The following is a 14885-nucleotide window of genomic DNA, read 5'->3' on the forward strand; positions in this document are numbered from 1 at the left end:
TTATTGTTGTCGATTTTAACGGTAATCGAGAAACCCGTAGTATTACGCTCCGTTCAATTCCTCGTCTCCGATATATTTACCCCGCTCTCCTGTCCTCCGTACTGTTTCCAATAATTGGGCGACGAACTGAGTTGCACGATCGAGCTGGTTGCAGACAGGTTGCCGGGACTGGACGCTTGAAATCGGTCCGTCACCGACGCATTCTGCATCTGTCCAGGTTGCTTCGAACTGTGCTGGATGCTGTTGGATGTCATCAGCGTGTTGCACAGTGGACCGGCACGTGAACGATTGCACGCGATCTGCAGCAGATTCGTGCCATTCGCGGCGAGTCTTCCCGAGGTTATCGCAACCTGCTGCACGTGCGCGTTCCGCTGGCTAACCTGAGCACTTCGTCGAACCTTACACTGATTGTTCTGATCGGCGGTCTTCGACTCGTGGTTGGCTTTCACATCGATCCCGAAGTCGCTCAGCTTGAAATTCTGTTGATTCATCTTGAAGTCTGCGTTGTTCTTAAAACTCCGATCCATCTCGGTTCCACTGGGAGTAAACTGTGATTTCAAAGGACTGATTACCTTCTACTTTCTTTGTTGTCGCTCGACATGTCTCGATACCGAACAGATACGTCTCTATTCAAACTCTGTCAAAGTCGCTTGAATGCAATCGAATAAAATATATACAAAAATTTAATTTTTTGTTTTTTTATTCGTTACTCTCTGGAAAGACCGAATTCCAAGCAAATAATTGCGTATTTATCCTTTCTTGTAGATTCCAGAATTACAGGATCTTATGAATTTTATTTGACCACGTGTGTTCGCTCCGTGCACGGTACTCGCCGTTGTCGTTAAACTTCTACGCGCGGAATTCCTCGACTGGCGAAGGCATGTTAAGTGAAATAATTGCAGGTACTTCATATGTCGCGGCGATACGTTTGACAATTCACCACTGATCACGCAGCGCTTGCTACCTTGACACGGTTTCGATCTCTCGCATTGTTGCACGGTCAATCTGCGATGTAGAATATTCCAATTCGTACATCTTTAAAAGTCTTTCAATGTTTGCTCATAAGTCAAATTTTCATTCGGCTGGCACATTTGGCGATTGTGCAAATTCCATGTCACCGTCCAAATAATGTCCGTATTAAAGACGGAACGATTTAACACAGTCGTTAATTGTCATACGCCATCGGATACGTTAAAGGCAACGAATTAACAGTCAGTGAAACTCGAAAATCTCACTCACGCGCGGTTCGCCTAATCGGAGGTTGCCGCGGCAACAATCGATGACTATTGCCGGATCGAATCGACAAAGTTTCGTTATATTCTTTAGTATACGCGAATCGCCGCGGCTACGATAATCGTTAATCACCAGTGAAAGTTGCGGCGCGAAACGCGAAGCCCGAGTTTCGCGGCGGAAAAATCGTATTTAGTTTTGCGTCTCGAATAACGAGACGAAGGCGATTCGACAAATCGACGGAATCCATCCCGTCAAACAGAATTATGTACACACATGTTGACACACGTTCAGTACCGCGACAGTTATCGATAACAACAGTATTTATAAAACAAATCACTGTTTTGTATATTAACACGCGCTTGCAACATCGATAAAGAATCTCTAATCAATTTTTAAGCTGACCTTTACGAGAGAGAAACTTTAATCGACTCGAATCATTTAATGGCTATTTTTTTTACAACGCGTCGATTCGTTTACACGCGCTCGAGTTTTCCGACGCTTTCACGGCCTGATCGAATCTCGCTCGTCGTAATAACCGCGAACTCGCATCAACGCGAATGCAATTGCATCACACAGTATCGTGCATGATTCTGCCACAAAACACAATAATATATAGTGTTCTCTCATACGATAGCCTTGTTGCACTATTCGCACATGAAAAAGTTTCAAGCAACAATATATTAGCGCGTATACATGTACAAGAAGCACGCGAAACGTCCCACGAAATGAAAAACAATCGAGAAAGACAGAGAAAGGGGAGAGGATTAGAAGCCAAAACGGCCAGCTGCTTAGCCAGTAGAGAGACGACTGGTTTTGTGTTAGCCGACTCATAGGCTATACACCGCACACGGCATGGAGGAGGCTGGGGTCCAGTATACCCCTCCACCAGACGATACACAGAGCAAGTGTGCCTGTCTCCCTTGCAATACGCACGTATAAGCCTCTTATGCGAGTATACATGTTCTATGTGTTTGTAGCGATGCACTCTCTTTCTCTTTCTTTCTTCCGTCTCTTGTGGCTCGAGACCCCACGCGAGACGCTTGCAGTCTCGTTTCGCACTATGCGACTCTGTAGAGAGGAACTGCATGCGTTGCACTCCGCGTGAGAGTCGAGTAACGTCTGCGCGTTAAAAAATCGTGGGAATTAAGAGCGGTGCACTGTGTCAGAAGAAACCGAGCGATACGCTTGCATTGTCCTTTAATGACGTAATGTCATGTTTTGACATTGTGTATAAAAATAAATGTTTTCATGCGCAATCGCATTAATACATTTTTATATTCTCAATTTGAATTGTAATAACTATGCAATATTTCTACGTTAGAGTTAAATTATAAAATTCATGTCGTTTTAGCTCATCATACATTCATCTCTCTTTTCCGTATAATTAAATTTCAGCGATATACAGCATTTAAACCGAAAGAGCATGCAACATTCCAGATAACGTAATTATGTGTAGCACAACGTTCAATTCGATAATAATGTAGATCATAGAAAAATAAACCCAAAGAATAAATCGAATCGGATATTGATTCGAGGGTGGACGCTGTTTACAACGGGGGCCTATCTGCCCCTCGTTCCACGCCGGATCATTGATCGTGGATCGGCGCGATATCTTAATCGCCTGTTTCTTTCCGTTTTTTTTTTTTTTTTTTTTTTTTTTTTTTACAAGAGATCAAATACCGCGGCATGGAATCAAGCATTATTTCTAATCCACCAGGCGTGACGCGATACTATCATTCCAGCTTTTCTGGCACGATTCGCCGGAATTTACGAAACACTTAATCTTTAATTGTTCGGCCTTATCAGAAATCAACAAAACTCCTATTCCTCTTGTGTTGCGCTTCATTAAAAGACAGCTTCGCAACACTAAACCTCCTTTTTTTCCAAATAAATGCCAAACAGTTTGCTCTTTCAAAATTTAACAATTATAAAGTATATAATTTTATATTAAAATGAAAAATATATCTTAAAATAATATTTTAATGAAATATATTGTCATATTTAGGGAAAAATCGTTTATCACATTCCATTGAAAAATCCCATTCTTTGATTAAATAATAATTCGTCATTATTTTGTAAAAAAAACAGTGAGTCTGTGTCACCCGCTAAATCTATGTATACCTGTGTAATTGCATTCGATTCTCTCAAAACATCCAAGATGCAATTGCATCTCACTGCATCGCGCTATTACATCTTTCTCTATTCATCTCTCGCTGTGTACCGTCGCGAGAATACAGAAATAGTTTATCCGCGAAGGGATTTCGAAAGAGAAAGAGAGGGAGAAAGAGAGAGAAGAGACCAAACGCACGGGCAATAGAAAGAGGATGGGAACAGAAGCAGAAGGAGAATGGAAAGAGAAACGACAGAAAATACGAGCGGGAGTTACGAGTTACAGCGGAAAACGGTGGATTATGTGTGTTTAACCCTCCCTAACCCGCCTGCCCTCCTTCTTCGACCTCCGCGCTCGCTCTCTCTCTCTCTCTCTCTCTCTCTCTCTCTCTCTCCTTCCCTTCGTCTCTGTTCGCGCTTCACGTTCGCCGTCGCCCAAACGCGCTTCCGAAAGCCCCCGAGTTATGTTTGAGCACGAAAAGTAAACTTCGACTTCGTGGCGACGTGAGGCGCTTTGTGAGGATTAGGTGGCTGCCAACCGGGTGAATCGATTTCTTTGTTCCGACTTCCGCACCGCGCAAGGGATCGATTCTCAACGGATAGAATCTGCTACATCGGAGGCTTCAAGGTCCGATGAATCTTTGCTCGCTCTTTCGTGCGTGCGAAGGCTTTAAAGGAGACTCGCGAGAGAAGAGAAGAACGACGTTGATTTTCGTAAACAATGCCGCGCGTAATCCGAGATAATGGCGAAGAAAGTCAGAATCGTTTCAGACGTGATTGAATAGTATAAATTACTAAATTATTACTTATATCTCTTATGTAAAAAGACTTGGGATATATTATGTCATATTGAGAGATATTATCTGATTTATTTCAATTAAGTTTCTTGGAGACTCATCGGCTTTAGTTTGCCAAACAATGTAGAAATATATGTAGAAATAGTTTAGGTACAACAACCCTGAGGTATTCGTTATTTCGGGAACTGCGCGGGGGTGTCGCTGAAATTTCACGCGAAAGTTCATACTGGAATGAAAAGGATGCGAATGCGGTTAAACTAACGTTCATTGCTTTCACAATTCCGACGGGTGCGACTCCGTAACAGTCAAGTTCCTCGACGACGCAAAGTGGAAATACCGCGGTGAGGTAAACCCGAGGAAAAACTAGACTGGCCCGACGTGCAACAGGTAGGGAAGCCAACGGCAAAGGCTCGGTGCAAGTCCGAGTTCGAGCAGACCGCGAGCGCGGTGACGGATCAACGACGGCGATCAACTTTAGATCGCTTTTAGATTTAAGTCAAGGTGAACGATACGGGAGAGCCCAAGTCTAGCGTAAAACAGGAAGCGCTAATTGTCCTCATGTCACGACAGACCTTTCCGTATGTGAACCTTCGATATTACATCAATTATAGAAATCATAATTAACCCTTGAAGAGGTCACATGAATATTTTAACTCTATCTATATTTCAATAATAGAGTACCTCGAAGACCTTAATCAAAATGTTTAAAATTTATTTTTTAACTTTTATTGTACATGATTATTTTCTACAGATGTTAAAAAATATATATGTATAAATTTTTGTAGATTTTTTTGATGTATTTTGAGACAGTTCAAACTACAAGACATTGGGAGCGATATGTGGTCAAGAACAGAGCAAAAAATATGACCTACAAGGGTCAAAGAGATCCATTAAACACTCTCTCTGGACTGTGATTTTTCCAGAAAGATATAGAGATTTTATGCAATGAGCGGACTGTATAATCTGGATTTATATATCACTGTCAAATATATACAAACTCAAATCATTAAACACTACATTTTATGGTTCAGTGACATAATGGATATCGCACTTATTCCTCTATTACCTTTCCCCTATCTATATAATAGACATACTAATCGCGCAATCGCGGTGCGGTAACGAGTAGGTGGTCCGCCGCCGATACGGATCGCAAAGTAAAGTGCAGTAGCGAATCGAGCAACGAGGCGAGTGAGCGACATGGAACTCGCGTCGATCAATGTGCCGATTACTCAACGAAACTAGTAATCGCGTACTGCAGGGTTCGCAAAGTGCCTAATCGCAACACCTTCACCTAGATATCTCGATGTTTGCGCGATAATATGTCCTTTCGAATCGAATTGAATAATTTAACCACATCATTGAGACAAGTTGATTTTTTTTTTATTATTTTTTTATCCTTCGTGAATTCCGATAACAAACAAGTGAAAATTGTTTAAGAGCGAGTCTTCATAAATCCAAATGAATTATTATGCGAATCACGACAATAATTTTGGTTTTTCGAAACACGTTGCATTTACTTCTTCATACGTAATTTATCAATTGGAGAATAAAAAGACAATTTTTCCCGTGTATCGCTTTGAGAAAACATAATAATTAGTCTAGTTATATATTGAATTAAATAAAGTATGAAATCTGACGAAAAAAAATCATGTTTACGATTTCCCTTACCACAATTAAATTTACACGACAAAGTTTTAACGCGAATTTCATCTAATTTCGATCGATGAATACTCAATCAAAGAACAGAATTGTCGTTTCGATTGTGCAGAGATTAGCGCAAGAGTAGTACAAGAGATCGGCCAATTTCTACCGATAAAATCTCGATCTTATCGAGGAGAATAAGAATTTATATCGCGCTCAGCGGGAAAAAGAGAGGAAGAAAAGCATTGGAAAAAAGCGCCTCTCTCCTCTCTCTTTCTCTCACCCTCTGGCAGTTCAAAGACCGTCTAAACGTATGCGACTCGTCGTCTCCCCGCATGATTATGGTCCCATTCATGTGCGACCAGTTCGGCTCGGTTTCTTCTTCGTACCGATTTCAATCTGACCGCCCCGTGTGTGCGTTACATATAAGCGCAACATAATATGTATAGTCGTTCTCGTTGTCGTCGAATCACGTGTACTTGGAACGGGCAGAGAACGTTCACTTTTAACAAACCAGACTGTACTACGCGGAATGATCGAGCATAGAGATCGCATTGCGAAATGATCCTTTGTCTCTCTCTCTCTCTCTCTCTCTCTCTCTCTCTCTCTCTCTCTCTCTCTCTCTCTCTCTCTCTCTCTCTCTCTCTCTCTCTCTCCAGCTCGCGCTCGAAAGAGAAAGAATTTCTCTAAAACAATCTGCACGATGTATCGTGCGACGTAAAAACGAAACTTTCGACAAGGAAGAATTACATATCAATCTTGCAATGACAGCATTTTCATTTTTTGTTTTGTAATATTAGATTAAAAGAAAATCGATAAATAAAGTTTCCAAAATTGATTATAAAACTTTTTTCTAAACTGTAGCACGATGGAAATTTAAGGCTTAAATTGAGATCTTGTCATTCGCGAAAAAGAAAAAAAAAAGATTGAACGACAAAAGAGCGTATTCATGACGAAAGATATACACATTTTCTATCGATACTGTACCGGTTTTAAAGGACTGGCTGGCGAAGGAGACGATCGGAACGAGAAGTGTACGCATACGCACGCAGAACTGGTATCGCACACGCATACGGGGACAGGTACAGAACGTGCCCGTGGATAGCATGGCGACAGTGAAGGTGCGCGAGAGAAGAATGGAGGATTAAAGATGAAAAGAGAAGAGAGAGAAAGAGAAAGGGAAGGAGAGTGAGACTAGCCACTGAAGAGTAAACTGGCCAGACTGCCTGCCGCCAACACAACGTAATGCAACATGCTAGAAAGAAAAAGAAAAAGAAAAAGAGAGAGAAAGAGGCGAGAGATTTAGAAAAAAATGAGAGAACGAAGAGAGAAGAAAGGAACTGATAGTCAGCATTGAACAGACGAGTAGAACGAAGTGATACGTGTAAGAGATACTACGCGTTGATGTAATTTTTTCCTGGTAAAATGCATCGAGGCATGTATACGTGCTGTCCGCGATTTTTGTATCTAATGTAATACCAAGAAGAGAGAGAGAGAGAGAGAGAGAGAGAGAAAAGAGACTCGAGAACCAGCCAGACAGCCTGTCGCCGACGACGGTGCGCTCGGAGACAAACGAAAAGAGCGAGAGACGAAAGAAAGAGAAAGAAACAAAGGTACAAAAGGTAAGAAAGAAAAAAAAAAAGAAGAGAGTAAAACCGATGATCAGGTCACGGAACCTAAAACATCAAGACGAAAACAGCACTTGAGAAGTAGCTTGTAAACCTGTCGTCCTTATTTTATCTAAGTTCTCTTCAACAAGATTTCCTTTGCGTTTCCCTAATTTTGTATATATGTGTATATATATATAAACGCGTAATTAAAATCAAGGCTTCCCCCTACCTATCTGTCTTGACGCAACAAATAATTCATTGTATACCAGTTGCATAAAATAAACATGTTATTTACCGCAAATTTCACGCGTATGGAACATTGCGTTTGACGTACCTCGCGTGAACAGTTCGCCGCATTTTCGATAGGAACAACATTATGGCGCTAACGCGCCCTTTGCTGCCCCGCCGCGCATTACAGGATCATTAATTATTAATTTTCAGTAATCATTAATTTGTTTAATGAGACGCAATCTATTATTTGCGTATTGTTTACTAGTTTAAACATAAGGGTTGTCTCACACATTTTGAATCGATAACACCCAATGTACCCTAATTCATTGTTCTAAGGGCGCAAGTAGTTCCATGACATCCTGTATAGTCAGATTGCGCAAAAAGCCGTTGATTGGCAGTAGTTCTGGTACGGTATTTTAAGCCCGATCTATTCGAGGACCAAATAGTTCTAGACCGCAAAAAAAAGAAAAAAAAAAAAAAATAGCATCACTGCCATTCGGTTCAACGGTCCATGCGAATTTCGCCGACATTGATTTCGCCGTTATATGATCCTATCTGTCGCGAACAAAGCGTGACAGAAACAAGGGATCTACAATGCAGATAAGCATTTCTCTGTGCGGAATTACAACGCTTAGATACTTAACCGATCTCTAACAGTGTGTCCGGGTACCGTTAGATTATCGACTCGGAGCAAACGGCGACCCGGAAATTAATTCGGCCATTATACATAAAAAGAAAGTGCTATAAACTTTTACAAGAAAGGTTAATAGGTTCCTGCTACTTGTAATTAACTATGAGAAAACCAGAGAAGCGAGAATTTGACATTATACATAATGAAAATTATAAACAAAATAAAAATGCAACTCGCAATCTATCGCGATTAATGTTAAAAATTGATTACTATGTTATCGTCACGTTACGTGACGCGTATAAAATTCACGATATTTTTATATACGCGTCGTAATAATATTATATATTATTTCACATTATAAATGCGATATAGCCGTCTGAAAAACTCTGCGATTTTCTTGATGAGTCTTACGATTTCTCGAGATTTACAGATCGTTTTACGGGGCGAAGATTAATGAGCTGACTAAATAAACACATAAAATGGATGCATATTACGGCTGTATAAAGAAGCGGCATAAACACAAATGAAACAAATATATTTCCGCGCCCGCGTGGAAAAACAACGAGCGTTGTCGGGCAGGCACGCTGTTAGAAAGTTGAATGAATTAAGCACGCCCGCGGTGCTTACCGATCGCGACTACCCACGTGTTCACGTTCACGTTAGCGAAGGTACAGAGTGGACGACTTACGTGAATCCGGTCGCCCGTTCACGATTCTCGCACAACAGCATTCTTACATTTTTTGCTGATAATCGAGAAATTGAACTTACCTGAAACAAAAAAGACAAATTAAAATTAGCAATATTTTTATAAATTGTTTTAAAGTTTAATTATATATATATATTCAATTAACAATTTAATTCACTTAATTTAGTATCTCGCAAGTGTGAGAAAAATTATTATCCATGAGAACAATATAATTGTAAGTCGTGTTAACAGAATAGAAGGACAAGATTATTCACGGAACTGATTATCCGCGAAAGGAGCCGATTATTCATCACGCTTCCGACGGCCGGAAACAGTAGTAGAAACGAAGCCATTTACGCAAAGACCTTTCAACGAATGGCGCGATAGTCCCCGGAGAACGTACTTCGCTAAGCGATGACTTCGACATCAGTGACTTCTTCGCAAATCAACAAAGAAGAAGGAAACGGAATATATCGCCCTTCGTTTCTCAAGGACACGTGACTCGATTGCAAATACTATACTTATCAGAGTAAAAGTCCACTTAAACGACATTATTTTTTTACCGTAATTTCGTCCCAATATTTTTTCTAAATTGAATACAAAACATAAAGTATATTTAATAATTTTCCAATAAGAAAATAAAATATATAAGACAGAAGAAAATAATTCCAATAATATTAAAATAAAATTAATAATTATTAAATAATTAAAAAATGATGACTATTAATCTTATTGACTGCTTGTTGCTTTATTTTATTTCGCCATTTAAATTGCTTTATGAGTTACATACAAGTTCGCACGATACATTGTTTGAAGATCGACCAGTGTAAATGAGCCTTTACATCACCGCGTCCGACGACTTATGACGGCAAGTTTTTTCCGAAACGGGACAACGCGACAGGCCATTTTTGTCTTCTCGAGAGCCGACCCCTTATGCGGCATTCGCCAGGAAAAAGAGCGCGAACATCTTTCGTACTTTGAAAGATTCATTAGGCACACGGTGAACAACTTGTGCCAAGAGGCAGTGTCATCACGTCCGAACTTGGAAGTGCCGAGAACGTACTTTTTCTACTCGTTCTACTCTGGAACGAGAACAATCAATGTCATCCCCGCGACTCGAAGATAGAAGGAAGAAAACATTGTTCTTTCCAACGTACATGCACATACAGAAGCAAGCGCACATGACCTTCGTCCTATTAAAATGGAAAATGTCTTGAAAAGAACTTGGTCAGTCTCATCGGTAATGTAAATTTTATAAAGCTTTTCCAAATCCGCCTCTATCTACATATCTTGTCGATGCTAAGATATATGTGCTGCTGCTTTTGTATATTTTACCATTGATACATTGTAAACATATGTTTGTGTATGTGCATGCGCGCAGATCTTTAAAGTATACCGTGCGTTGAACACAAAACGTCAATAATTTGGATCCTTTTTCCACTCAACGAAAAAGTCTCGCGAAAAAGAGACTTTATCCAACAGATTTCAAAGAATTGCGATGTTCGATTGTAAGTTGAGCCGCGTTCACGGAGGATTTCCGTGACTTTTAAGCGGCAGCTGGTCATCGCGCGAATCGCCGGAAGTCTCCCACGCAACGGGTGACGTAAAAGTATGCGCGACTGATTTCGATAAGGGAAGGGAGAGAGCAGAAGAAAATGAGAAGAGCGCGGGACAAAGAGGTACGAGGAAGAGAAAAGAGGGAGGGCAGTTTGCGACGATAACGAACAGAATGTCGATTCTCAACAACACTCGTAAAGCCGGACATTTAACGATGGCGATTTAACTGTCGTTGGGCGCAGCACGCATACAATATGCTCTTGCCGCTCGTGGTCCCCGTCGCTCGCTACACAATAATAATTATGGCCCCGGCTACGATTGTTTATGGAGGCGGCAGTTAAATTACCGCCGGTTGACGTTACACGGACATTTCGGCGGCTGCTTTCCCTCCCGCGTTGTCGCTGTAATTGTTATTTAACCGTGGTTGCGACCGTTTTTCCCTTCTCTCTCTCTTGTTGTCACTCAAATTTGGCATCGCCTCTCGGATTAAGTGCTGCAGTTTGCATTCGTTATTAAATAAAAGCCCGGAAAGTGTGAAATGCTTATTAAAATTACGGTAATGGATTTGCACGCTGACAGATGTTGGTCAAGAATGAAAAACGCACGTGAGATAAGATGAACCCTTGCGCACGCTTAGTTGTGTATTTAAGAACGTCACGAATCTCGCTTACGACTTCCGCGAATTTATGCGGCGGTGTCTTTCCCATGAAGTTTCGCCTGCGGATATACGACTCTCATACTGACGGATTGACGTCATCCTCCGGTCCGCTGCGCTTCTATCGCGTGCTTTTTCGTTATCACGATGTACGGGTTCGGATAAGACTTGAGGGATTCGGTAGCGAGATAAGTTTGTAATTTATAAAGTCTATTTTAGATATGACTTCATATTTACCTTGCAAATTTTCAACTCATCTATTTTTGCATCGAAACCTCCAAATCTAAAAATACAAGGGATTGATTTAATCTGTCTCTGATAAATTTAAACATTTCTGATTGCAATGGATGACTTACACTAATTACCGAAATTGACAGATAACAGTAGAGAGTGTTCAGGAAGTAGCTCGTGTCAATTTATGAAAAATTCGATAATCCTTAAATAATTGATAACCTGTCCTTTGTTCTGACAAATAATTTAGAGCCGCAAATGATTAGAATTTTTAAAACATCCGAAAGCTATTATTCAATGTGCGAGGACACGCGCGTTCCTATCGATTTATCATCGACACGATCGTAGAGCTTGCGGCGGTAAGTTGTATGCTCGTAAGTTCTACGTAGATGGCACGCAAACAATCCTTGACAGCCGTCACTTGACACCAACATCAAGTGTTTAATGCGAACGCGTAGTCATCAGGTGGATATCTTGTGTCTAGCCAGTTACACGAACAAGTTGCCAAGACACGAGAGAAGAGACAACATATCATTCCTATTATTTTTAGAAAGCAAATTTAATCGTAACATGTTAATTTTAAACGTGCTGAAACGTATCTTTATAAAATGGATTTTTTTTTTATAGCACTAAATTACTCAACAGATTTATACTCGAAAGCCATTTAAACTTTAATTACAGCTGTTAATTTAAATAACACCAAATGATCGATTACTTCAGACGAGACTAAAAAAATCCGAGTTTGTTCCCCACATGACGTGCGTTAACTCGATTGCCTGAGAGCTTTCATGTAATTCGGAACAATTCATAAATTTATTGCGACAGACAACACACAGATCCCTCCCTCGACTCCCCCTTTCTCGCTCACCCTACCTTGTTTCTCGTTTCGTTTTACTCCCTTTCCCCTTTCCGGTGACCCTTCGATACTCGTTCTCCGCTCTGCGTAGGGTTGAATCGTCGAGTCGAGTAGATGGAGAGAGAAATGAGAGCGGGATGGAAGAGGGTGAAGAGGTGGGCTATGTGTACCAACTTAGACACATTAAAAATTTAATAACTTGCTCGCTCGGTCGAGCGGTTGGTAAAGTAGGTAGCTAGTAGTTCGTCGAACAGAGAAGGAAGAAAAGGATCCCTTTAAATCCAGAAGCTCCCGCTGCGATATCTAGCGATGTGTCATTTTATATATCTTCGAAAAAGTTAAATAATGATTCTCAAAAACTCAGTCAATGGTTGTAATCACTAATTGAAAATTCAATTATATTATAAATTATATATTTCCTATTAAATTATATCAAATTATTCAAAATTATATCAAATATATTAAATTATTACAGAAAAAATTGAATAAAGCAAAATAAAAGTAGCATATTTCTTATAATAATGAAACAATTTTTATCTCAGTATGATATATAAATATGTGTCGATAAAATATATAATTCTAGATAAAATGGTTAATGGTCATTTTTTATCACGCGTAAAATATATTCTGAACAGAAGTGAGAGTGTTTCTCATAAAATGAGAAACACTGACGACCATATCGTCGAATTATAGCCATCTTTGTCCCGTAACCGTACCGCTGTATCACTTATCTTTTTACTTTATTCGCTGCGACCGTCGGGTTTTCTCGTTTCGTTGCTCGCTTAACAACAGTAAAGCCATCTTCATTTCACGATTTAACTCACCCTCATCTTCTTTCTCCCTCTTTCTATAGAGCGTTCCGTAACTCGATTTCCGTGATATTCACGACAGATGGATGTATCGTAAAAGATACTCTCGGAAAAAAACATCCGACCTATGAGATTTAGTATAATGAACTTTTCAATTATTCCTGCAATTATCAAAGAACTTTAAAAAAATGTCAAATCACGAAAAAATTTAATTGATAACATTTTCAGTCTTCCATTATCTTCTATTTTAGTCTTAAACTATACAATACGTTTTCATTAAAAATTCAACAATCTTATTTTTTTCTTCAAAAGAGCCGCGTTAATTTTCGACATAAACATAAACGTGAATATAAATGCGTGAACGCAAACACTTGGCATCACGAATGATTTTTAAATATAGTTACTTTCAAATTAAATATCGTATCACTTTTAAATATTCATACAAAACGTAAAAGTTGCGCAAATCACAACTATTAGTTTCGAAAAGAATTGACAATATTTATCACCGAACAAGAGATTAAAAAAATTATAGTTATACATTTTGTAATTTTTATATTTAATCATAATAGATAAATCTGCCAGTGACTTTGGCCTTCTTGGTTAAAACTTCTTTCACGGATACTTTTCGACCACCCTCGTTTTCGCCCTCTTCTCTCTCTCTCCTCTTTCTCGACAATCGTGCTACGAAACTACCATAAATTCATCTCCTTGTTGATCTTCGGGAGTTTTACGGCTCCGTATGTCGGGTGTACCAATAAACGGAGACCTCGCCGTCGTGCGTTTGTCGTACAGATCAAACTGTCGAATACCCTGAACTCTCGACTCGCGTTTACCACCTAAACGTCAGTATCCAAGGCCTTATGAATTACCCACATTTCATTTTCATTTCAATCCGACAATCCGATTGTACTGCTTTTCCAAATTATTTAAATCTTTTTTTTTTTTTTTTTTTTATGCGAAACACAGTAGCTGTTTCGCATTAATCTTTTCTCGGCAGGCAATATGTAAATTCGCACTTTGATTTGTATAAATTTTATGCGCGAGATTTGCAACCCGTGTGAGAATCTGCGAGCGACACGTTTTTCCGTTATTATTAATCGCGCAACACAGCGAGAGATAGCGGCTGATTAAATTCATCGGCGGAATAATTACCGCGAGCACGGCCAGTTCGATTAAATCATCAGGCCACGAATTTAAATATTACGCCGAGAGACTCATAAATTCGTCACTCGGCTAAGATAATGACCTCATCGACTCGTGAATGCTCGCGCGTATATTAAGTGTCAAATCTGGACGAATCGTTTGCGTAATCATTGCACAAGAGGCGCTGATAATAACGTGCGCGAAAATTGGCTATGCATTTCGGATTATGCGACCAGTTAATTTTCCACGTTGATTAAATCGCAACGGTCGCGTGGTATCATCGTTTGGTTCTTCATTCGGACGAACGTACGTTGATGATAACGTCACCGAGTGAATTCATTTGTATAGCAGTAAACTTGCGCGTATCGCGATCGCGATGCAAAATTCGAATCTCTACTATAAGTTAGTCCTTTACCAGCGCCAAATTAATTCTAATTTATCTTAAGTACTAATTAGGTACTGAAGTCCGGAATTAAGGGCTTAAAATGTTTGACAGAAAATTAAATTTATATTGGAGAAAAAGAACTGAGATTAAATTGTCCCTCCTATATATATATATATATATATATATATATATATATATATATATATATATATATATATATGTATATATATAACTCGAATAAAAAAAATTAATTATTAGATACTTCAAGAAATCGTTAGACATACAAAATAAAATTCTTAATAACATTTTGCT

At 39.5% G+C, this 14885-nt stretch overlaps 1 protein-coding gene across 11 annotated transcripts in view; it reads right to left on the reverse strand.

Annotated features, from left to right (window-relative positions):
• The window catches only part of LOC140665879 (protein daughterless-like), a 115769-nt gene that overhangs the window by 30837 nt on the left and 70047 nt on the right, over window positions 1–14885 (reverse strand). The window contains exon 1 of one of the 11 annotated variants that reach the window (XM_072892463.1): window positions 81–2858. The exons of the other annotated variants lie outside the window; for them this stretch is intronic. Within the exon in view, the coding sequence (XP_072748564.1) occupies window positions 81–527 (447 nt within the window). The 5' untranslated portion in view covers window positions 528–2858. Of the gene's footprint in view, window positions 1–80; window positions 2859–14885 lie in introns of those variants that run through there. 11 annotated transcript variants of the gene reach the window in all.

The sequence above is a fragment of the Anoplolepis gracilipes genome, chromosome 5 (assembly GCF_047496725.1).
Source record: "Anoplolepis gracilipes chromosome 5, ASM4749672v1, whole genome shotgun sequence".
NCBI lineage: Eukaryota > Metazoa > Arthropoda > Insecta > Hymenoptera > Formicidae > Anoplolepis > Anoplolepis gracilipes.